At 39.4% G+C, this 23,788-nt stretch overlaps 2 protein-coding genes across 2 annotated transcripts in view; one reads left to right on the top strand and one right to left on the bottom strand.

The window, feature by feature from the left end:
- The window catches only part of Shawl (Shaw-like), a 43,658-nt gene that overhangs the window by 15,919 nt on the left and 3,951 nt on the right, over positions 1-23,788 (bottom strand). Inside the window, exon 2 of the mRNA XM_070283292.1 lies at positions 17,961-18,442. Coding sequence (XP_070139393.1) covers positions 17,961-18,004 — 44 coding nt within the window. The 5' untranslated portion in view covers positions 18,005-18,442. The remainder of the gene's footprint in view (positions 1-17,960; positions 18,443-23,788) is intronic.
- On the top strand, positions 1,058-5,095 carry Aldh (Aldehyde dehydrogenase). Its single transcript, XM_017177561.3, has 4 exons — positions 1,058-1,305; positions 3,072-3,220; positions 3,281-3,377; positions 3,556-5,095. Exons 1-4 carry the CDS (start codon positions 1,183-1,185, stop codon positions 4,747-4,749), a joined length of 1,563 nt encoding a protein of 520 aa, XP_017033050.1. The 5' UTR covers positions 1,058-1,182; the 3' UTR covers positions 4,750-5,095.

Here is a 23,788-nt window from a genome sequence, read left to right as displayed (position 1 = left end):
ATTGATAAGAAAAGCGATAATATATATGTATATAAATAGAATATTTGCCAAAACGCCTATCCTCCAATAACCAAGATAATGATTACAATAAGCAGAGGATACAAATCTGTATATAGAATTAAAGAAGATTCTTTGTTTTCTGGACTAATCTTTACATTTTGTTTACTAAGTTCAACCTGTGGAATAATATTTGCTTTATTCTCTTATCACTCTAAAGATTCTGAAATGCTTTATTGATTGACTGACTTGCACCTTAATGCTGATAAGCTTCTCTATTTATTTTTAATTATTTCTGTTTAACCTTATTCCAATACAATTTCCCGCTATCATGAAATTCGAAAGATTTTCTCTCTGCCAATAATTCGCAAGTCATAGCATAAAATTCTAGAATGTTTGCTCTTCCCAGCTATTTAAATCGTATGATAATTTATACCGTTTGTCGGTTTGCCACGCTAATTCTATCAAAGCATGGCAATTTGATAAACAATATTATAATAATCTCTCTTTCGCATACAAAGTAGAATCTATGTACATATGCAAATGCAATTTATTTGAGATACTTTTAGTTTTTTATACTATTTGTTGTGGTTGTATCTTATCTCTCTCTTTCGAACTTAAGAGATGGCACGGTATCAATGTATATATATATGTATTTCTATCTCATTCTGGCCTTATCAAAAGTGTTGGCAAATAAGCTTTTAAACTTAAGAGCTACATATATATTTATTTTATTAGAAATATAATTAATGAAGAAATTAAGAACGTAAGTTAATTCTGTTAAATGCATAATTACCACTATCATTTTTTTTTTAATAAGTTATAAAATTTTTGTATATTTACTTAAATCAAATTGTATAGTATATTAAGTTAAATCATTTTTAAATTTTAAAAATATATATAATTTTTTTTACAAATACTTTAGTTTTTTTTTTAGGGATAGAATTTAGCCACTTATGTAGCTGTCACTCAATGTGTCAGCACTGGTGGCGTGTCGTCGAATTCGCTGCGAAACTCTTAAAAAGTTCCCCCATAGCTTTCGCGAGCGGCAACGCTTCGGCATCTGCTCATTTGCCCGACGACCGCTGAGCAATTAACACGCAGTTCTAGTTTCTAGTTCCCCCAGTTCTCGACTCTCGCCTCTCTTATCCGGTAAAATCAGAACCCAACAGAATTTAGATCAAAATGCTGCGCGTTTTGAAGACCGGTGCCCTGCTGCGATCGCAGACCAAGAACATTGCCGCTGCCGTGGCCAACTACTCCGCCCTGCCGCAGCCCCAGACCACGCCCGATATCCTCTACACCGGGGTGAGTGTCCAGAATAATAAAAAAAGCAAACAATTATAACTTAGTTATCGCAGTTATCAAAAAAAAAAGTCTGAAAAAGAAATCAACAAAAAGAGAAACACAAATTAAACATGTTTTTGAGTTGACCTTGGGGCCGGCGGCAACTGCAGCTGTTATCGCGCGATGCCACCTACCCCCTTCCCTAATGCCCTACATTTGCGAAATCAAGTTTTTAGGTTTTCCAGTTCACTCTTCCCCCCATTTCGTCGGTTTGCCAAATAAATTGGCAGATGAGCGACATGGGCCCAGCCCTCGCAGCATTCCGATCACGTACACCGAATGTTTATCGCCAGCTGTAGGGGATTAGCCTGTCGGAGCGAATCGAAAGACCAACCGTCGGCTAAAAAAAAATAGACAAAGGCGAAATCGAAAGCAAAAATAACAACGAATGCAAGCGAATTCAGACGCCGGCTTTTATTGTTGTTATTTCTGCTTCTGATTTTCGTTGTTTGCCGTTGCCTTCCCTTTTGGCTCTTCCTTTCTTTGTTATGTCACAGAAGCTCTAACAAAAACAAATTTGTTTGCTGGCGAATTCTCTTTCGATACTCTCTGCGTCTCTCTCTTATTTTCTGCGGTTCCTATAGCCGCTGGGGAAATTTGCATAAGTTCTACAATTTTACAAGCTTTATTTTTTTCCATTAGTCTGACAATTAGAACTAGTGTTTGTCGCATTTAATTGAGAGGGAGGATAGGGGGGCTTGTGGTTACTGGTTAGTAAAATGGTTTTTGTGTACAGATTTATCAGGGGATTTGAGCAAATATTTTAGCATATATGGGTATAAGCGAAATCAGCTGAAGGAATTTTCTACTTAATGGGAATAAATTCTTTAGGGAGCAGCAAATGGTATTTGGGAACTAGGGAGCTGGAGCTATAAACTAATTATCAAATATAAAACCACCAAGATAATTTAGAATTGCATTTAATTTTAACTAAAAACCACATATGAGAAAAAAGAATTAAGCTGGCTTTGGGAAACCGAAGTTCCTATACAATTGCATTATGAAAATCGATCATAACCAGATATTATATATTTAAGATATTTCCAATAGATATTTCAATAAAAAGTTAACTTTCTTAGTAAGTAAGTAGTAAGTTCCTGGTTGATTCACCTACTTATGGCCATATGTTTACTTATACACTGCCATTGGTAGTTTCCACTGCTTATCGCCAGTTGCCGGACCCTTACTACATATGTAGATAACATGCCACACTTAATAAAGTCAAGCCTCCATAACTAGTTCGATCGTCTAGCCACGTCTCAGACAGCCGAAAAGTTTCGCACGTGTCTTTATATTTTTATGTGTATATTTATGTTTGGCGATGTCTAGCGGAAAGTTTTATAGTCGCAGCCCCGGTGGTGAAATACTGAATAGGTTCAGACAAATATAAAAATATATGTATAGAGAAGAAATAATAATAAAAAACAATTATAAAAACAAAATGACGAGGGATGAGATTACTTGAGATTCTAATCATTTAACCGGTAAACGTTTCAGATTACAGTGGCTGGGGGATTGTCAGCTACACATGCTAACTGAACAATCAGCCGATTGCGATTATTCAATTGGCAACTACACACGCACAAACAGCTTATAATAACAAACATCAGAGTCAAGGGGAGCGGCTTGTTGACGCTTTGTAATATCAAAACAAAACTCAATATGCCGGATTATGAAAATGATATGGCCATAAACAAAGCCATTGTTAATCATTAACTTTATTGCAGCTGTTTATCAACAATGAGTGGCACAAGAGCAAGTCGGGCAAGACTTTCGGCACCATCAATCCAACCACGGAGCAGACTATCGCCGAAATCCAGGCTGGCGATAAGGAGGATATTGATATTGCCGTGAAAGCCGCCCGCAGTGCATTCAAGTAAGCTTCTGATATGAAGTTTCTATAAATTGTGATTTAAATTATATTTTTAAACCGTAGATTGGGCTCTCCCTGGCGCCGCATGGATGCTTCGGAGCGCGGTCGTCTTATCTACCGTCTGGCTGATCTCATGGAGCGTGATCAGGTCTACCTGGCTGTGAGTATCAATTTCCTTTTAACAGATAAATAGTTAATTTATAAAGTGTAGCATGATGACATGCAATGCATCTGCAAAATGAGAACAAATTGTTTTGTAAATTGTTAACATTTCAAACTTAATTGAATCAGAGAATCTTCAGATTATCTATTTTACTTATTACAAATTGCTATTGTAGAGCTTGGAGACCCTGGACAATGGCAAGCCATACAGCATGTCCTACAACGTGGATTTGCCAACGGCCATCAAGAATCTGAGGTACTTCGCTGGATGGGCGGATAAGAACCATGGCAAAACCATTCCCATGGATGGAGATTTCTTCACCTACACCCGCCACGAGCCCGTGGGTGTGTGTGGTCAGATCATTCCCTGGAACTTCCCCATCCTGATGATGGCCTGGAAACTGGGACCCGCCCTGGCCACCGGCAACACGATTGTGCTGAAGCCCGCGGAGCAGACCAGTCTGACTGCCCTGTACATTGCACAGCTGGTGAAGGAGGCTGGCTTCCCGGAGGGCGTGGTCAATGTGGTTCCCGGCTTTGGAGCAGCTGGCGCTGCCCTGGCTAACCACAGCGATGTGGATAAGGTGGCCTTTACCGGATCCACCGATGTGGGCAAGCTCATCCAGCTGGCCTCGGGCAACACGAACCTGAAGAGGGTCACCCTGGAGTTGGGCGGCAAGTCGCCGAACATTATCCTGGGAGATTCCGATCTGGACTACGCTGTGGAGACGGCTCACTTTGGCCTGTTCTTCAACATGGGCCAGTGCTGCTGCGCTGGATCCCGTACTTTTGTGGAGGACAAGATCTACGATGAGTTTGTGGAGCGCAGCGCGGAGCGTGCCAAGAAGCGCACCGTGGGCAATCCCTTCGATCTGAACACTGAGCAGGGACCCCAGGTCAACGAGGAGCAGATGGAGAAGATCCTCGGCCTGATCCAGACCGGCAAGAAGCAGGGAGCCAAGTTGGTGGCCGGCGGCAGTCGTCCAGAGGGTCTTCCCGGCTACTTTGTTCAGCCCACGGTCTTCGCCGATGTCCAGGACAACATGACCATTGCCCGCGAGGAGATCTTCGGCCCCGTCCAGCAGCTAATCCGTTTCAAGAAACTCGATGAGGTGATTGAGCGAGCCAACAACTCGGACTATGGTCTGGCTGCCGCCGTCTTCACCAAGGATCTGGACAAGGCCAACTACATTGTCGGTGGCCTGCGTGCTGGCACTGTTTGGGTGAACACCTACAATGCGTTGGCCGCCCAGGCTCCCTTCGGTGGCTACAAGATGTCCGGCCATGGACGCGAGAACGGCGAGTACGCCCTGTCCAACTACACGGAGGTTAAGAGTGTTATTGTGAAGGTGCCACAGAAGAACTCCTAAGAAGGAGTCATTATACCCTCCGAGAGGGAACTCCATTTGGTTCGTCAAGTTTAGGTGATCTAAATTCCGACGCTAACCCCTTGCTCTATGTCTACGATCTACATCTCTATATACGCACATATAGATCCTTTGGATATTGTCTGTGGTCAGTCTCTGTATTTTTCCATTTGTTTAATTCAGTTTAAGTTTCATTTGAAATAAAGCTTTTCGAAAAATGTGTAGTTATTAAATACAACTTATTTGGTTTTTTAACTATTTAGATTTGTGGATTTTTGTTGAAAACACAATTGGAATGGAAATATTTTCAAAGAATGAAACTTCAAATAAATTAAATTGTAAACATTTATATTGAGGGAAATCTCTCTTCGTATCCGTTTTAATTAAATTGACTTTGAAAATGTAAAACCAGTGTTGTACACAGACAAGCTAATCATCTCTTCCTGTTCATAAATAATTCCGCCCGATGTTCTTGGCAAATTGAGAATGTTTTCTCCTATCATTCGCTCCACGTTTTCCCTTTCCTTATTTAGTGCTTTTTATGTGCAATCCCATTGTTTGCCGATAGATTCTTGCCTTTGTTTATGGCACCCTCTGAACTGAATGCCATTATTTTGCTTATCCAACAGCTCGACGATAAAGCAAACAAACACTCGGAGATACTCCCTCTCTCACCTTACACTGGCCGAAACATTGATGGCTTTTGCATAAAGCGGAAAGCAAACGAGCAAGTGAGCAAGCAGCAACAACAAGGAGCTCGCTCGGTCGTCCATCTAGGAGAAATAAGCTTAAATTTATTTGCATATATTGGTATTTTGCAAAGTTTTGTTTTTGGCCAAGAGTGTGTGGAGTGGATGTATGGTATCTGCATCTGCATAGCAGGGGGATTTAGAATCACGCCAGGACACACTCCCAGCAGGTCGTCTTTCATCCGACAACATCGCAAAAAAAAAAGAAGAAGAGGCAAATGGACGGAGAGATGTCCATTACATTGGACAGCAGCTGAGCGTGTCAAGTGCTTTGCGGTTAGAGCAAACTTTTTCTTTTATTTTCCACTTTGTTGTTTCCGAAATTGAATAAGCGCATTTGTATGCAATTTATTTAAAATTTGTATTTCAATTTTTAGGATGGCAGCAAATTGCTTCTATGGCACTTCGAAAAGGCCAAAGTTCAGGTGACATTTGTTTTATTTATACGCTTGACCATAGGTGGAAAAGTTTGCATATTTTTACGGTGAATTTTATAGATACGAATGCAAAGGAAATAAAAACTAGTTGAACTATGCAGCAGCACTCTTGATTAATTTTGTATGATTTATGACCCTGAATATTTCATAGCAGATTTACGTATTTCACTATAAAGTTAAGCTACGCTTTCCCAATTCCGCATTCATTTTTTATGCCATTTCACACTTAATTCAGTTCTTGCTTCCATTTCGAATCGAACAATAAACCCAACGCGGCGTATACGCAATTATTCTGTACTACGGCTTCGTTATTCCCGATTTTTGTGCACTTTTTTTAGGGGCATACAGTTATTTTAAATTGATTTTCAGTTGATGGCAACCATTCCATACATATTCAAGTATGGATAAAGTGCAGCAATAGAGAGAAAGAGCGTTCTGAACTGAAAAACTGTTAAAATTGCAAATGATCCATGGGCAATTTTAATACCCAAACATGGCAGGTGGCCAACTCGCAAAAGGGAGGCAACTAGAAGTCAGCCAGGAGCGCGGGAGCCAAGTGCAGGGAGCCACGATGATTGCCAAAAGCGCAGCCGTGCGCATTGAGGCGCGTGCACAGGTGCGCCCGAGCGTTGTAGTTGCGAGCTCGATGAGCACAGCGGGGTGGTGGGACGGGGCATAATTGAAAGGCATTCTTTGCCGGACTTAATGTGCAGCCAGCAAAGGCTATAAACTGCCAGCCATACTTTAATTATCCTGCTGCCACACACAAAACTATAATTCAGCATTTGCACTCCATGGCGAGGAAGAGAAGGCGCAAAAAATCAAGTATCCGCCACGTTGGCCCATTTGCCAAAACATTTTTTCTTCTCAGCAGGGCAATTCAACTTTATCACAGTGTCTACACTCGATTACATTGTTATGTTCGGCGGCTGAGAGCTGGAAAAAAGGAGATGAAGAAATGGAGAGGGGCAAAATCACCGGGAAAGTAACGAATCCCATTGGGACATCGCTGCGATGCCAGGCACTTTGATCATTAGCCGGAAAATGGCCATGGACACGGCGCCGCAGATAAGCCAAGAGGACAAATAAAGAATAAAGGCTAAACCAGAGGGGCAGGACAAACAAAGGCTTAGCAGGGGGATTAGTAGTGTAACCCAGATCAAGACATTTCCACTGCCAGATAAGGCGGCCCAAAAGTAGGCAGCCACATTTTCCATTTTCCACTTAAGCGCGTTGCAAGCCGCCCGCGAATCGCAGCGAAAACGCACGAAAATCGCTTGTCAAGTGCGCATAAGTGAAAAATCAAATTCGCTTTCGCACAAACACTCTCGTCGCACTTAACCCAATAAACTGGTTGCGAAACGATCCAGTTTCCGTCCAGATGTGTCAGCATTAAGCTGCCATCCGCTGACTTCCCCTCGCCCATTACCTCGGTTACGCAGGCTAAATGCCTGCCATTTTAGGGCTGTAATGCGTTTTGCGCACAGTGGGATGACTAGCAGCGATAAATTACATTATTATATATTATATTATTGTCGTAATTTAAGCTTTATCTCTTTAAATCGTATTATAGTTCTGGGAAATCATATTGGTCATTCAATTTTCCTACGAATTTAGTGCTTATTTATTTTCTTTTTCAATAATCATTATTGCAGATTAGCGTCGACTCAAAAATCGATTGATTGTTTTATTTAAAGCCTCCTTAATTGACCTCAGCCACTGCCAGAATCAAGCCAGTAATTAAAAATTTAACATAATCCTCATTCGACCGCAGATGCTATCAATCGATTTTCACGCCATGCCACGCTAATGGCATGAAAATGTGGCGAAAAAAAGCTGCCGCAGTCAATAAGGTAGAAAGGTTTGGTCCTGCGACACCAGTAGAAAATGCACGCGATGCTCCAACAATGGCAGCACAAACAGCAGCAGCAGCGGCAACAGCAACAGCAACAGCACGCTGCAACAAAAGTGAGAATGATGACGGCTTTGATGCCACTTCAAATGGAAACGATCCGATGCATCATCGTCTGGTTCTGAGAACGCCGCCCCTATTGCGGCCCCTTTGTTGTTGGTTCTTGGCCAAATGCAATGGCATTTCCGTGTCCGCCCCGCTATACACGCCCCTAGTTACACATGTCAGACGCGAAAGCGGCAACATCAGTGTGCGGCTGGCATTCTGCGCGCTAGTTTTCCTTTGAGTACCCTATAGTCGTGAACTGACAAGGAGAGCATTTGATTTTTTACAGGAGAAATGTTACGAAATTTGCTAGGATATTATTAATATAATATTAAAATACATAATTACAAAAAACTAAATTGTAAAGAATCTTATACTGGTCTCACTTTTCTTGCTTTGATTTAATTTAAGAAAATATATTGGAAGATCCTAAGATACCAGTTTAAGGTATTTTGGTAGCCGGAAAACTATATTCATACCTCCTGGCTCGTCCTTTTCCTTTGCCATACTCTCCTTTCTCTGTTTTTTTGTCGCGCGAATCCGGAAATGTGCATAAAGTGGAAGTGTATTGCGCATTGGCGTGAGAAGAGCCATAGATGGGGGTGCACAGTGGTTGGGCTTGTATGGAGACGCGGCCAAAAATAGTTCTAGTTGATGTATCGTTACGAAATTAATACCAAAAATCAAGAAAAATGTTTTAAGTATATGTCCAAAAAATTGGCCATGTAGCACGTCCATATCATATAGCTGCCATAGGAACAATCTGTTAAAAATCAACATTTAGTATGAAAAACTTTTTTGTTTTTCCAAATATCTTAACCAATTTCACAGATAATATGTTTGAAACAGGTTTATGCATTCTTACCAAATTTGGTTAAAATCGGAAGTCTATATCTTATAGCTCCCATACAAAATTTTTATAAAATTATTTTTTTCCAAGAGCTAAAATTAATTTTTTATCTCTTAATGAGAATGTTGGTGAAATATAAGTGTCAAAAGTAGAAAAAAAAATATTAACTTATATATTGTGTATTTTATTTGTTTAGCAACAAATGCACACAGCTTAAGGGGGGTAAGGCTAATTCGGTGCTAAACTGTCCATTGTTCAAAAAAATGTTTTGGCGAAACGACTACAGTTAGCTTAATGATTTAAATACCATAAATTAACAAAACATTTGAGCCATTTTTTTTTTAATTTTTGTATTAAAAAATATTTACAGGCCTACGCTATATTGCTAATCTCCTGAGTCCCCACAAATAAAAGTTGGTTTTCGGTGTACATCCTAACTGTCCACAAAAACGTCCGATATCAAAAAAATTTGTTGCATTCCTTAAAGAATTAGTGCCCCAAGGTACTTAAGAGACGTTTTTATTTTTAAAAATTTTTCCCGATTTTTTATCAAAATTGGAAGTCAAAACCCCAATTTTCGACTAAAAAATTAAGTTAATTTAAAAAAATATATATATTAACATTAAAAATTTAAAAAAGCTTTACGTGAGTACCTGTACAAATAAATTTCAAAGTTATGTTCAAAATTTCAAACCGATTGGTTAAGTAGTTTTTGAGTTATAGAGTACACCGATTTTCAAAATGGCATTTTTCAGGAGAACGCTTTAAACTTTGTGATTTTCATACATCGAACACCAAACGACTTCCGTTCAACTACCCATAACTTCGTCAATGTTGTAATAATCGATGTAAAACTTTTACACAATATTTTAAGGATATTAAATCTTTATTTAACAAAAAAAAAAAAAAAATACAAAAAAAAAATTTAAAAACCTTACCCTAACCTATGTTAGTATTTTTAAGATTATAGGCACATAGGCAAATTTCGGCAAAAATTTTTTTACCATTTGTCATCTTAAAAGCGCGACAAACACATTGGCATACATATGAACTGTAGATTATTGTGGGGTCACAACTATAACTTTAGCTAAACATAAAAAATACATTTAAAATATAGGCCAGAAAGATGATTATTTCACATGAATATAATGAAAACAATAATTATTTTTAATATATTAAATTATATCTCATTTTATAGAAAATACCTTGAACTTCAAAATCCATTACAAAAAATATTAATTTGGACACGTAATTAATAATCGGACCACTTCAAAGTTCGGTTTGGTTGTGAAACACTCGCGATTCGCGTAGCTACGCTTTGCAAATGAATACATCTTCACATCTTTAATTTAATTTTTAGAAAGTCCTGTTAGATTTAAAAAAAAATCTGGTATGCCACAAAGAAGTTTGGATATATAAGAGACGATCTGTTTACTTTTCGTACATTTTTGTTGTAATAAATTTTTTTATTTTTGGCCTATGGGCGCAACCACTGTGGGGTGGTGACACCCCCAAGTCCCCAGCCTCCGGCTGCCCCTTGTCGTCCTCGACCCCTTTCGAAGCCTTCTGGGCTCCCCGAAGGCGCCACGAGAGCCAGGCTCAGACGCTTGTGCTGCTACATATAGCTGCTGATGAGTAGTTACCCGGCATTGCATCGCCATCGTCATCGCTCTTGGCTATTAACTTGCTCAAATATTGGCTTAGGCAGCCGCGTTGCACTAGTCGCTAAAAACAGCAAACATGGCCAACACAAAGCAAACAACGGTTGGTGCTTTTAACACACAAACAACAAAAAAAAAGAGCGATAGCATGGTTGGCAAAATGTCCTTTGGACAACAACATGACTTTATATACAAGCGACGGCAGCTTGAAAGGAACAACAGATCTTTAGTGGCTGACGAGCTTAAGAGTTTAAGCTTTGAATAAAGGTTTTTTTTTTACAAAAATTTCTCCGAATTCCGTTTTTTGTTATTTTCAATAAATTTATACTTTACTCTTAGTATTTTTTTACTTGCGAGGATTTAATTAAAGGAATTTTTGAAGCAACTACAAAAATGAGGCATAAGTTTATATTTGAATAATAAAATACTATAATTAAACAAGAACCTTTAAATGTGTTTAAACTTGATCTTAACCACGATTTAGTGAATTACCACTATAATTCGGTTCAATCAATAATCAATCTGCTGAATAATTTAGAGTTTTTAATTATCAATCAGTCCCAAGTTTGTAAAACATAAAATCATGTCTCATTTGAGCTCAGTAAAACCCGAATTCTTAAATGAAGTACTCTTAAATGTCTTATTTCACTCTGCTCAATTAAGCACCCCTAGAAAATACTTTTAAAAATATTTAAAGCGGGCCATGCGCACAATTGCAATAAAGCAACACCCAGAGCCTTCTTTATGAGGGCAGCCCCGACAAAACAAATTTAGCCATAACTCCTAATGCCCCCCCATGACCTAGGCGAAATTACATTGAAATATATGAAGACTTTCTCCTTTAGCCTTTTTGGCGCCTGTCCCGGGGGGTGAGGAGACCTTTGTGCGCTGATTCCAAAAACCCTTTTTAATTAACTCGCACAAACTCGCGAACAAACCGCGCGGCGCTCGCGAGTCACAAAGTAATAGCATTCGGTGTCGGGGCCAAAACGCGTTTGCCAGCCATTTTTATTTGGCGTTACCAGGGGCAGAAAGAAAGACCTGGCTCGAACCGAATTTCCCGCGGTCCCCCGGTTGCCCACCAGTTTTTGTCAGACATTTCTGAGTTTGTTTTTCCGGAGGCCCCCGCCTCCTTATCCTCAGTCTCCCTCCCTCTCTCAGCTTTACAAATTGTATTTCAACGGTTTCGCGCTTCATTAAAATTGCTGTTAAAATAACGCACGCACACGCAGCGCGCGGGCAGGGGAAACGGAAACCCTTGCACAAGGACGCATAGGAATAGCTAAAGATACTCGCATGTACACGCTTAGAAAAATTAATGAGATTTATATATATTTTTGGTAAATATTTTAACATATTCTTGATCTAGCCTGACGATGAAAAAGTAGGAAATATAAACCGGAATTTGTTTAAAATACATCGAAGTTATAGTATTATTAATATACTTCAAAGTCTTGTCCGACTTTCTCTCAGTGCCGCCGTGTGTTTCGTGTATTTGTGCCAGCTGACAAGGCTTACAATATGATTTTGTGGTTCTGTTCATTTTTTGTGCTCATGCCATGCTTGCTGCCCTTGTTCTGCTGTGAGTTAAAAAAATTGTTCCTCCCCCGCTTGTCCCCCCCATATATAAACACAACATTCAACGCACTCAAAACTGGCACGCGTGGCAGCGAGTTAACCCATGAGTTGAAGAGGTTCCTGTTTTCTTTCGTTCGAGTCCTTTGAATCGAGGCAGTGAGTGCGGTTATCTCTAGCTGTGTGAAGTTTATACACAGAGTTTATTTAACTACAAAACACAAGCAAATATACCGCAACTTTCCCAAGTTTTGGATAGTTTCAAAGAAAGTTAAGCAAATTAAATGGAAGCAGTGGGACTGGGCTTGAAGTCATCCGATTGAATCGAGTGAAACATCTAACGAAATACACAATCTTCATCTGAAATGTAATCATGGGATTGATTTGGTATTAAGTTGTGTAATTAGATTGCATTGATCCAGGAAAATAAATAGATTCAAGTGAAAAGAGATTTAAGTGGGGATTTCTAGGCAATCAATTACTTTTTAAAGGCTCTATTTAAATCTTGATATATTTTCTTATTAATTTTCACATTACTTAAACATTTACAGCGGTAATGTTTGATTTTAATTCAGTTTAAGATCCATTGTTTGGCCAAGGAGATTAGCAGATTTGGGACTTTATGACACGGCATGCCTTAACCTTCGTCTCATGAGCTTGGCCGCCTAAAGATACCCGCCAGCTAAAGTGTCACTAACTCTCACACCTCGACACCCAAAAGGGTTAAAGTGGGACAATTTTTTTCGGCGGTTTTGTTTTGTTTTTGTGTGTGTTTTTTTTCGAGGCCAAAGGCGTTTTTTATTTTCGTTTCGTTTTCAATGTTTATTTATTTTATGGCCCTTTTTTCTGCTGAAGTTTCAGATTCAAAACGAAGGCAAGAGGTTAGGCGACCTTAAAATACCGCATATTGAGCAGGTAAAGAGTATATATTAAACATATTTTTCTGCTGAAATATTATTTCCAATATTATTTCCAATAGTTTGAGAAGACTATCTCTTAAATTTTAAGATAAATTTACTAGTCTATAAGGGTACCTACATACCTCTGTGCTTTGTAAATACCCTAGAAAAACAAGACCAAAACGAACAAAAAGAAACCGAAAATGTTTTCCAATTTCGAGGCCCCAGCAGACACAGGCTGAAGCTCGATGAACGCCTGACTGAGTGACAACGACGCGGTGGGTATCAGGGGATACATATATAGAGAGAGAACAGGGGTTAAGAGTTCGGTGGATGATTGGGCGGAAGACGGAAATTCGGGTCTGGCCGAGTATATTAAAAGCCAGAAAGTTAATGAAGCGTTAGGCGCTGCAAACGAAGCCGCAATAAAGCGGTCCAAACATAAAACAGCAAAAGAGCAGGAAATTTATTTATTACTTTGCTATTTCCGCCCAACACTCGCCCCTAACTTGGCTATTTAAACAGAAATAGAAATAAAAACAAAAACGAAAACAAAAAGCAAGCCAGAAGCATTTCAAGTAGCTACTTCAACGTTTTTCCAGCTCCTTCTGTTAGGACACGCGCAGCTGTTGATTTTAAATTGTTGTCCTCCTTGTTGGCTGCGGTTTTGTCAGCTTTTCCAGCTTTTCCCGCTTTTCCCGCACTGTTGCTTGTCCTTTGTCCTGTGCCTTACTTGTGTGAGCGTGTGTGCGTGTGGCGGTAGGAGTCGCTTTGAGCCATTGTCTTTGGCACTTGCCTCTAAGCGGCTACTTGAGCAGTGAAACTGGCACGAGCATTTGCATTTCACTTTTGCTCTGTTTTTTCCGCCTTTTTTATATTTTTGTCTCGGTTTCGGCTTTTCTTTTTTGGTGCTGCAGCAAATGCCGCAGAATGCTTGTCAGCAATTTGTCATCCTCCCCCCCATCGGCTACTCACTTTTTTGTTCCGTTTTCAAGGTGCAGGACAATGAGACACTTTCTTTGGTGTCCTGGTGGGAAGTTGAATTGAATTGCAATTGAAATCAAGTTGATATTGAAGTTTATTTGCCATTTATTCGTGCAAATGGTCTTTGGTGACTTTGAATTGGTTTAAAATCATTTTAAACATGCCCAGATTACCTCTTAATAAATACTTTATTCTAATACCATAACATATTTAATTAAATCCCCTAAATGTATCAACACTTTAGCAATGAAATTGTATAGAAGGAAATCAGCATTCATTCATCTTTGAGCCTTTGATGCCTGATGCCACTGCTTTATTTATTGACTGTTAAACTTTTCATTAGCCATTTCGTTTAATTCGCACACAATGGCATGGGGGGATTGAAGGCAACGGGCAGAAGAAGCTGGGAAAATCCCAACAATGGCGGAGGGAAAAATGGCAGCGGAAACACGCAGTGGCAGCGGCAACAACAAAGACACAAACACGAAGGCAAACACAAGCACAAACACAAACAAACAACCAGCGGCACTAAGTATAATGTATTTGTGTTGAAAGACACACAGCCACACAGTGGCAACTTTATTGCCCCTGCGTGTGTGTGTGTGCGTATATCAAAGATACAATCAGTGCGCAATTGTCTGCGTTGATGAGCAGCTGGATCTGAGAGTTGCCCCCACCCAGAACCGACCGATTCCCATACAATATAGTATGTGTGTGTGCCTGGCCCTTAGCTCCCAAAATCCCAGCTTCCCTGCTCGCTTTTTTATGACAATAATGCCGCGTAATCACAATGATAATCATGGCACATACACACGCTTAGCACACACACACGCTATTCCAAAGAGAGCTGACGAAATATATAATATATATAATTCCTATTAAGATTTGGCTGAATAAAAAGAAAAACGCTTTTCATGTTGGTCATGATTGCGAATTTATTTCAAGTTAAAAGCCTAAGATTTTTGAGGGATTTAATTCTGAATTTTTATCTTAAAGTTACTTAGATAAATAAATATAAATATTATTATTTCCTTACAATTAAAATTAGTACAATTTTATTTTATGAAATTTAAGAAATATGTTTTTGTTATGTACAAATTGCATATAATTTCTAACCCTCGACAGGTTATGTGTTTGTCTAATCTATCAAACACACTCATTCAAATACATAAGAGAATCCCTATATTAATTGCTAAATATGTTCGGAAAATGATCTAACTTTCACAGTAATTAGTAATAATCAAAATCAATATCACATTCCACATACTGAACAGTAATTAGAGCCTCATTACATTTAATTGATATCGAATTTTCCAATTATAATTGTGGGTTTCCCCCATGAATTTGTAAGGGAACTGTGAGCCATTTTCAGCCTTCTCACGGAACACAGTTTGGCCCTTATATTTGTGCAGCAGATGCACTCGGTTGCTCATCAAAGTTTAATTAATAAGAGATATGTGTATTTCTAAGGCAACCTTTGAAAATAACAGCAATGCAGTTTGCCATCAGAGAACAAAACTAAAATTTGTAATTGCATATCACAAACATATTTAAGTTAAGTTGAAACACACCTCTTAGACACTGCTTAAGCCACATATTTATTATATATCAAAGGCATGTCAATCTCATTCTAAGTTAAGCCAGACAACAATTCACATTTCTGTATCAGAACTTAACCTGCTTTCCCGCTCCGTTGAGCCGTTGAAGTATTTTAAGCGCATTTTCTTGGCGCCCACCCTTTAAGGCGACAAAAACTTTCTCTATCTCGGTTTGAATGTGAAACTTGAGGGAAAATAGCAAACAACTTGGAGCAATGTAACATATTCTATTTAATGCTCACACGAACAATGCTGTTGTGAGTCTGTGCATGTATTATTTGTGCTAAAAACGTCGGCGAGCTGACAGCGTGATGCCAGTCAGGCAAGCCAGGCCCGCATAAGTGTGCTACGAAAGAGTGTGTAGTCTGGAAGGATGCAGACACACACACACACAGGCGCAGTCGGAGCTTAAACAAGCATTCGAGTAGTGTGACATATTACAACAGACCTCGCCCCGTGCCCTGCCCCACCCACGTCGCCTTTATTGCAGTCCACAGAACTTTAAGCAAAGAACTGAAACCGAAGGCATCTACCTCTCTCCATCTGTTTCATCCTATTAGAGGGCAAATGTCGCCGCTGAGCAGGATTTCTATATATTTGTGTGTACAACCGACGTAGGATTTGTACCTAAACGCTGAAAAAAAACCAAGTCAGCAATGTTCTTTGAATATATTTAATTTTTATAATTTTTTGTACTAATTTTTGGAATTATTTTGTAATTTAATTTGTGTTTCCAAATAGTTTCTTTTTGTGGCCTGCAACTATTGAATTTCCCGGGAAAACTATTAGAAAACTATTTACTTGCAGTGCAGCACCACCCACAAGCCGCTCATTGCACCACATTCAAGTGATTCTTTGTATGCCACAATATTTTATTTTTCCACAGAAATGTGTCAATTTAATGGCTTTGAAAACCCACCCAAAGCAATGTAAAAATATATTTTCTGCAAATAACTTTGCAGTTTCTCTTGTTATTTTATTCTCTTTGTGGTCAGTGTTGCGGTTCGAAAAAAAAAGGGGAAAACCGAAGGCTAGATAGAATTTATACTTTGATGATGCAATTGCAATTGCGTTGTTAATTTTACAAAGTGCGGTTAACCGAGCGGCCAAAATATGTTGGCAGCAATAAAATTAACTCGCTTTATATGGCCAGAACAAAAAATGGCTTAACATTTGTTTTAAATGTAATTGGAATATCGAGGGGCAAAAAAATGCTGCGAAACTCGGATTTATTTTGTTCATTTTCATTCATTAAAATCCTGAGAAGAGCAACCAAATAACATCCTGGGGATTTTACCCTTAATCGCTCCTCTCACATTGCCCATTAACGGAATCATAAATTATTAACTAGGCACGAAAATCTGCAGCTGGATAAACGCTCTCAGCCAGAAAAGTGCGCTCAAGCAGACGAGAGGACCCAAGTCGCAGGAGGCTTTCATGTATCCTGAAAAAAGGACTCACACACACACACACGACAACGAAGACGATGATGATGATGATGATGGGCCCGATGACGATGCCGATAATGGAGCTTACAACTCAAAGCCAGGGCCCAGTTATTTACATGAAACTCAGGCTGAAGCTGAGCCATAGAAAGACAAGAGTCAACATTTCCTGTTGTATCGCAAATTCTGAACAGTTTTTCTAGTTCTATTTTATTTTTCCTTCCATTTTTACTTGTTTTGGCACGAATAACAGGCAGCGTATCGCTTTCATTGTTTTGCCAGGCGTAATCACAACAATGACCAAAATAATGGCGGAAATACATTGAACTTTTCTGGCCCAATATCCTGTCCAGAAAAAAAAAAATGTAGCTGTATCGATGGCCCAAGAGAGCAACCAAAAGTAGGGCAGAGCGTGAGTGTGTGTCTATGACTACACAAATATGGGGAATATATTAAATCAACAGGATGTGCTACGTGATTTGGCAATGGCCAAGATAAATACAAACAAGAGCCCCCCACATATAGCTTTTGGTTGTATGAAAATTTGAAGCTTCACTTGAGCTAGATATATTTTTATGAAATGGAAAAATATAAAGAAGTGCAGCAAGCATTGTTATCAAAGTTTTCAATGAATATTCATTTTCATTCCCGTTTTTGCATCCGAATTTCAACTTTATGTTGGTTGAAAATTATGTTGAAGCGTTGTTTTATTTTCCCAAAATTAAACAAAATGAAACCTAGTGAGTTTTAGCTATACATTTAAATAAAGAATAATCCACATACAAGTTTCTATACAATTTTATGCAAACTAAAATAAATTCTCATAGTTTTTCATTTATAGTATGAAACGGTTTTTTATTCAATTATAAGTAAAGGGAAAATATTTCCGCTTACATTATAATCTAGCTGAATTAAAAGTTTTAAATATTAAAAAGTTAATAAAAAAAAATCAGCTACAAAAAAATATTTTAATTAATTCACAAAATATTTTTTACTCTTTAATAAGCATGCCTAATTATTTAAATGTAATCAAAATGTTGTACATTAATTTGAACTCACCTTATTCCGCCCACATTGAGTATAATCCGATTTTCGCCATCCATGTTGCATGCAACAGTTGGGGCAAGAGCAGCCGCATGCCAGGGTAATTCTTTGTTGGCTCGCAAACAAATCGAACAAAAACTTCGACACTCTTTGACTGGCTTTCAAGAGTTGTAACCTTTGAATTTTAGCTAAAAACACACGCACACACTCGACACAAGCACACACACACAGAGAGAGACACGAGCTCGCGGTTCACACGGCGTATGAGCAATGTGAGGCCTCAACGCGATGCTTTCTAATTAGACTTTTGGGGGGCACAGGTTGCACTTCCTTTTTACTCTTTTCCGGCTGCTCTCTTCTTCTTCGTCGGCTCTCACAGTTGAGTTTGTTCTGCACTTGCATTTGGCGGCTTTGGGTTTATGGTTTTAGCTTTGCACATCTCCCCAGCCATCGTTCCCTTGCCTCCCGTGGCCCTCGGCGCTTCGTTTGTCCTTTGACTGAAAATAAAAAAGGGAAAAATGGTTGTCAAGGACCTTAGTAGAGTAATGTGCATGCCGAGATTGGGTTAATATCTGTGCAGCAATGCGTTGTATGCCCTAAAGTTATACTTGCATATACTCGTATACACATTTTATATGCAAATACTTTAGACATAATCCCAGCTGCGCCAAAGTACGTCAGCTAAGCAACTATTTTCCTTTGACAAACGCAAAATTAATTAGATATTTTTCGTGCAAGGAATTTCTGAAGAATGTGCTCATGGCAAAAGTTACCCAAGTTGAACCATAATTGAAATTTTAAGCAACTTGGCTTAAATGTACAAGGATTTTCCTTGAACCAGTCTTTTTTCAAGGTCTGCAGTTCAATTTAACAGGATATTTATTGCTCAGTCAAAGTAGGTCAACATGAAAATAACTTGACTAGGATTAGATGTTATTTTAATCTGAACAAAAAATAATTAATGAATTCAAGCAAAGAAATCTCTATTTGAATTGTTGTCATAAAGAAAAATATTAAGATGTTCTTAATGAAAAATAATAAATGCCTCGAGTGAATTTATTAGGCCAATTACATATTCCAAGCAGCTGAAATGTGATAACAAAACCTCTTTTTGAATGCCTAAAATGCGAGACTAAAAATACATCTTAAAATGGAAGAAGCAACTCATCATTTCACTTTGTCAAATCAAAATGTGAGCAGAATCAGCTGAGAAGACACAAACAAAATAAAAGAAATAACGCATTCGCCACGTAAGCCCCGACAGGCAGTGTAGGGAAATTCGCCATAGTACGTATAAAGCGGAAACACAATACAAAAAGGAAAGTGAAAAGTGAAAGTTAAGCCAAGGAAAATGTTGTGCCTCATCACTGTGGCAGTTTTATGGGCCGAAATTGTGGCCACGAATGGAGACAGGCTTGCATTGGGAATTTCTAAATATATATATATGTACATCAGTCTGTGGGCCGTAATGATACACTGAGAGAACTATAGAAATTTTAGCAACAGCGAGGAATTGCAAAATAAATTTTAATTAAAAGAAAACTATGATTAGAAATGTCTTTATTACATTTAATACTATAAAAGATAATTATTTAACTTAATAACAAAATTGCGCTCTCGAAATGCTTTTCGTATCCTCTTTTTTCGTATATGTTTTAGTCGCTTTTGGCTGAGTATGCAAATTTTTTACTTGGCCGCACTTTAGCATGGCCTGCGACAGGATTCGCAAGGAAGGAAGGAAGCAGGGATACTCCCTGCCGGAGCCATGTGTTCGCTGTCAAAATGACAAAATGTTGGTTAAGTGCGACGAGCTCACAAAAGTCAGAGAAGCGAGAGAACGGAGAAAAGTGAGAAACCCTAACGGAGAACTGGAGGGCAGGGAACGGAGAACAGAGAAGAGGTAGTGACAAGACCACTCCAACGATCAACTGACTGAGTGACTGACTATATAAAAAGGACACTCGGGCTGGCTTGGCAGGCAAACTTTCGCAGTCGGAATGAGATTCCGAGTGAGCAGCTGAGGCAGCATCAAGTGCGTCATCAATCTCGGCGGCGTTTAGAGGGACTTTCCATTCATTAAGTGGCTGCCGCATGCCGCCTACCGCCTGCCGCCACCGAGGATTGACAGGAGCTGTTGGGGAGCAGGTCCTCATCGCTGAGTGCTTTCAGTTCGCGCTTTGTCTTTGGGCTTTAGCCTCCATCTCCTCTGCAGCAGCACTCCTCCTCCTCCTCCTTCAGCTGCACCGCCTGTTAGTGGCACTTCCCAGTCGCTGCCATCCTCCCGGGACACGACTCCCCGAAATCAATCAGCTGCTCACTGAGGCCCGCCATGTTCGAGGATGGGTCCTATCAGGTCCTTTGCTCGTCTCCCATGGAGCCTCGTATGCCAATGTGTGTGTGTGTGTGTGCAAAAGTGAATAATAAGTTTTCGCCAATTTTGTATTGTGATGGAAGTGATTTGTTTAACTGCCTGCGAGGGATGTCAACGTCGGGAGAAGATTCATGTCGATGGGCGTTTAAATTTTAAGACTAGAATTTGCGAGAACTTTAAAAATCCTATTTGGAATATAGGAATTTATTGATTAAGACTACCATTAATAAATAAAATTAAACAAATTATTTTATTTAAGCCACATCCATCAGCCTTTTCCCTGCAACTATTGATAATTGACCCCAATAAACGAAAAAGCACGAAACAACCATTTTAATTGTGTAAACGCAACGTCACTCATACGCCACATTAACCCAACTGGTTAAAGCAAACCCTTTTGCTGGCAAAGTGAAAAATCCAACTAAAATGGCGCAATGAAAATGGACGCACAGATAATGTCGACTTCGGGTCGGAATTGGAATGGGAATGCGAGGCAGGGGTTAGTCCGAAACAATGCTCTGGCCCGCAGTCCGATCGAAAAGAGGAAAACTTTTACTGGAAACCAAACTACGGCCAAAACTAAACAGTAAAAGTTTCGGGTCAAACAAAACGTTTCCCCTTCGCTGCTGCGAAATAATGTGCAAATGAAGAGTGCATACACACACACACAGACACAGAGACCCATAAATCGAGTTGCGTTTTCCTTGTAAATTAGGGATGCTGGGATGCAAGGATGCCGGAGCAAGAGGGGACCCACCGTTGATGATGGTGAAAATCAATGGGCAGGAAGCGTGCTCCTCCTTGGTCGTCGCGGGAAAAGCACTGCTGGCAAGGTCATCCCCGCCGCCATTGTCCAATTGTCCGGAGCGGAAACAACCGGAGCCAAAAGGCGGACCGAGCTCGGCAGGGAAGTTGCCGGCGCAGCACAAGGTTCGGCGGAAAACAGAGGATGTCATTTTCCTGCCTGTCATCGGAAAAACACAAATAAAAAACCAAAAGAAAATTCGGAGCTTTTGGTCTATTAAATACTTTGAGGGTTTAAAGAGTTACTCAACTGTTTTAAGTAAAGTTTTCGAGGAAATACATATATTTTAAAGCGGATTGAATGCTAGGTTGTTTTCAAAGACATGAATATATATTCTCTCCCACGTTTCAGTATTAGGAAATAAGAGAAGTGATTGCTATAGTCGCTATAAATAAGCACGATAATTATATCTGTTCCAGGCAAATGACAAAGCATTTCAGCTTCAGATTTCATCTTTGTTGTTTGCTGCGACTGCCTGCAAGGAAAATGCATTATTTATCAGCTTCGAAGAGAAGTTCCTGACGCGAAATTCTGCAGGAAAAGTTTGTAAACTCGAACGGCAAAATATGAAAATCAAATGGGACAGCTGAAGCCAGCTCGGGGATAGTTGAGTTTGAACAAAAACTTTTCTATTAATAATGCTGGAATATTTTTAGGAATTGTAAAGACAAACAATGGAATATGTGGAGCCACTAACATTTGCATTGTGATGCCAGAATGCATATTCATGTTCGAAAATACATATTCTCCAGCACTAAGAAGTTTCCCTGGAAACAAGGACTACATCTGCATCTCGAATGCCTTTTCAATGGATAGAAAAGCAGTACAATAAGTCGCCCAACAAACTCGGACTCTATGTCCGAAACAATAAAAGGAAGCCTCAATAATCCGACACTGGGGCAAAAAGAGCATTGGCCCATGATAATAGAAAGGAATCCATAATTCGCTTGTCTGACCGGCCCCACAAACATCCTTAACGAGGAAAAGGACCCGGCGTAATCGCAAAAACATTGGCAAAGGCAAAAGGCGACTCAGCAAATGGGGCGCCTAAGTATATTTTCCGGGGCGGTGCGAGGAATTCGTGAAAAATCGAATTATGAATACGCCACGAACAACACAACAAAAAAAAAAAAGGGAAGCGAAAAAACTGGGGAGGGTGGCAACGTCATGTAGCGCATTCGAAATCATTGGCCTGTACTGAATGGGATTATCCCCGGCGTGTTTGTTGTTCTGCTTGCTTTTAGCCCGAAAATATGATTACTATTTGGCAGCAGCTCCAACTTTATGGCTCGCGCCACGCCTACACCCTGCTTGGGCGTGACTGGGTATACTCCTCTAGCTGGGCATTAAATAATAGACCATAAGAAATTGAATTGTAATTTATGCCATTTATTACTCATCCCAGGGAAACTGAATTCTATACATAAGAAATATGTCCGATAAATGCATAAATAATTAGGGGAGAATGTATTTAGCAAACACCATTTGAATACAAAAACTTCTATACAAGAAAATTTTTAATAAAAAATATTTTAACTAAGAGAATAATTCCGGAAAATGCTTAAGTGCTGGTATAAGAAGAAAAATGATATAAATATACTTTAATTATAATATTTTTGGATATATTTTGAAGACTACATCAAAGAAAAAATTAATCTTAACAAGTTTTCTTAACCAGAAATTAAATTCAAAGCACAATTCAAATTGTATTTTCCTAAAATATAAACATCATTCCTTTTTTGTAAATCCCTTTACAAGTTCTAAAGAAAATCCCTCTTAAATTGCAAATCAAAAACCCATTATATACAATTTAAGCCACACGAAAAGTGATGACAAATGTTTCAATTGAAACACACTTTTTGCAGCAATTTCCCTCATGAAAATTCAGTTGTAAAACTTGGCCCAGGCCACTTTCATTGATAAGTACTTTAAAAAACACAAAAAAAAATAGAAAATAAAACTAACTAGGGAAAGGAAATCCTAGCATAAAGATTTATTATCGACATCCGCAGCAGCTGTCAGCACAGAGTGGGATTTATGTTTTCCTTTTGATTTCCCACTCGCCCCACTTGGCCACTGGAAAAGCCATCGCATCAGTCAACTCTCATTGGCAGTGTTTTCATTTTTGCGGAACTTTTGGAAAATCTCTTCAACTGCCTGGGAGTTGTTCAACAGAAAGGCCCTGAATGGCTGTGTATATAACTTATTTTAGTGCCTGCCTTTCGCTCAACAAGAACAACCTCCCTTTTGGCCGCCAGCCTCGGTTATTTCTTGTTGAATGCCAAACGCAGAACTAGAAAAATTTCCCTTTTTTATGTTTGACATGTGGAAAGTATTTGAACTATGCCAGCCAAAGGGGGGGTGGAGGATGCTGTCTGGGAAACTATTTTCTTTTCATTTCCTTTGCGCTGGCATAGCGCACTTATGGAATATAATGGAACATGGATTTCACATAAATAATGTGAGTTGCAATATGCACATCATTTTCCCCCTTCCCTCCGTGGTACCTTGGCACGCGCAGGAATATTGAAAGTATTTCATTCCATTCCGCATCGGACTGGCAAGAGCTTAGTTTCTGCTTTACGCCCATCCCTGCAGCGGCTGGCCTTTAATTAAAAGCAAACATGTTTGCCAGCAAACCCAAGGCAAGCACACACCGCCACACGG

Source organism: Drosophila kikkawai, chromosome 2L (assembly GCF_030179895.1).
Source record: "Drosophila kikkawai strain 14028-0561.14 chromosome 2L, DkikHiC1v2, whole genome shotgun sequence".
NCBI classification, from domain to species: Eukaryota; Metazoa; Arthropoda; class Insecta; order Diptera; family Drosophilidae; genus Drosophila; species Drosophila kikkawai.
This window is presented reverse-complemented; position numbering and strand designations above follow the sequence as displayed.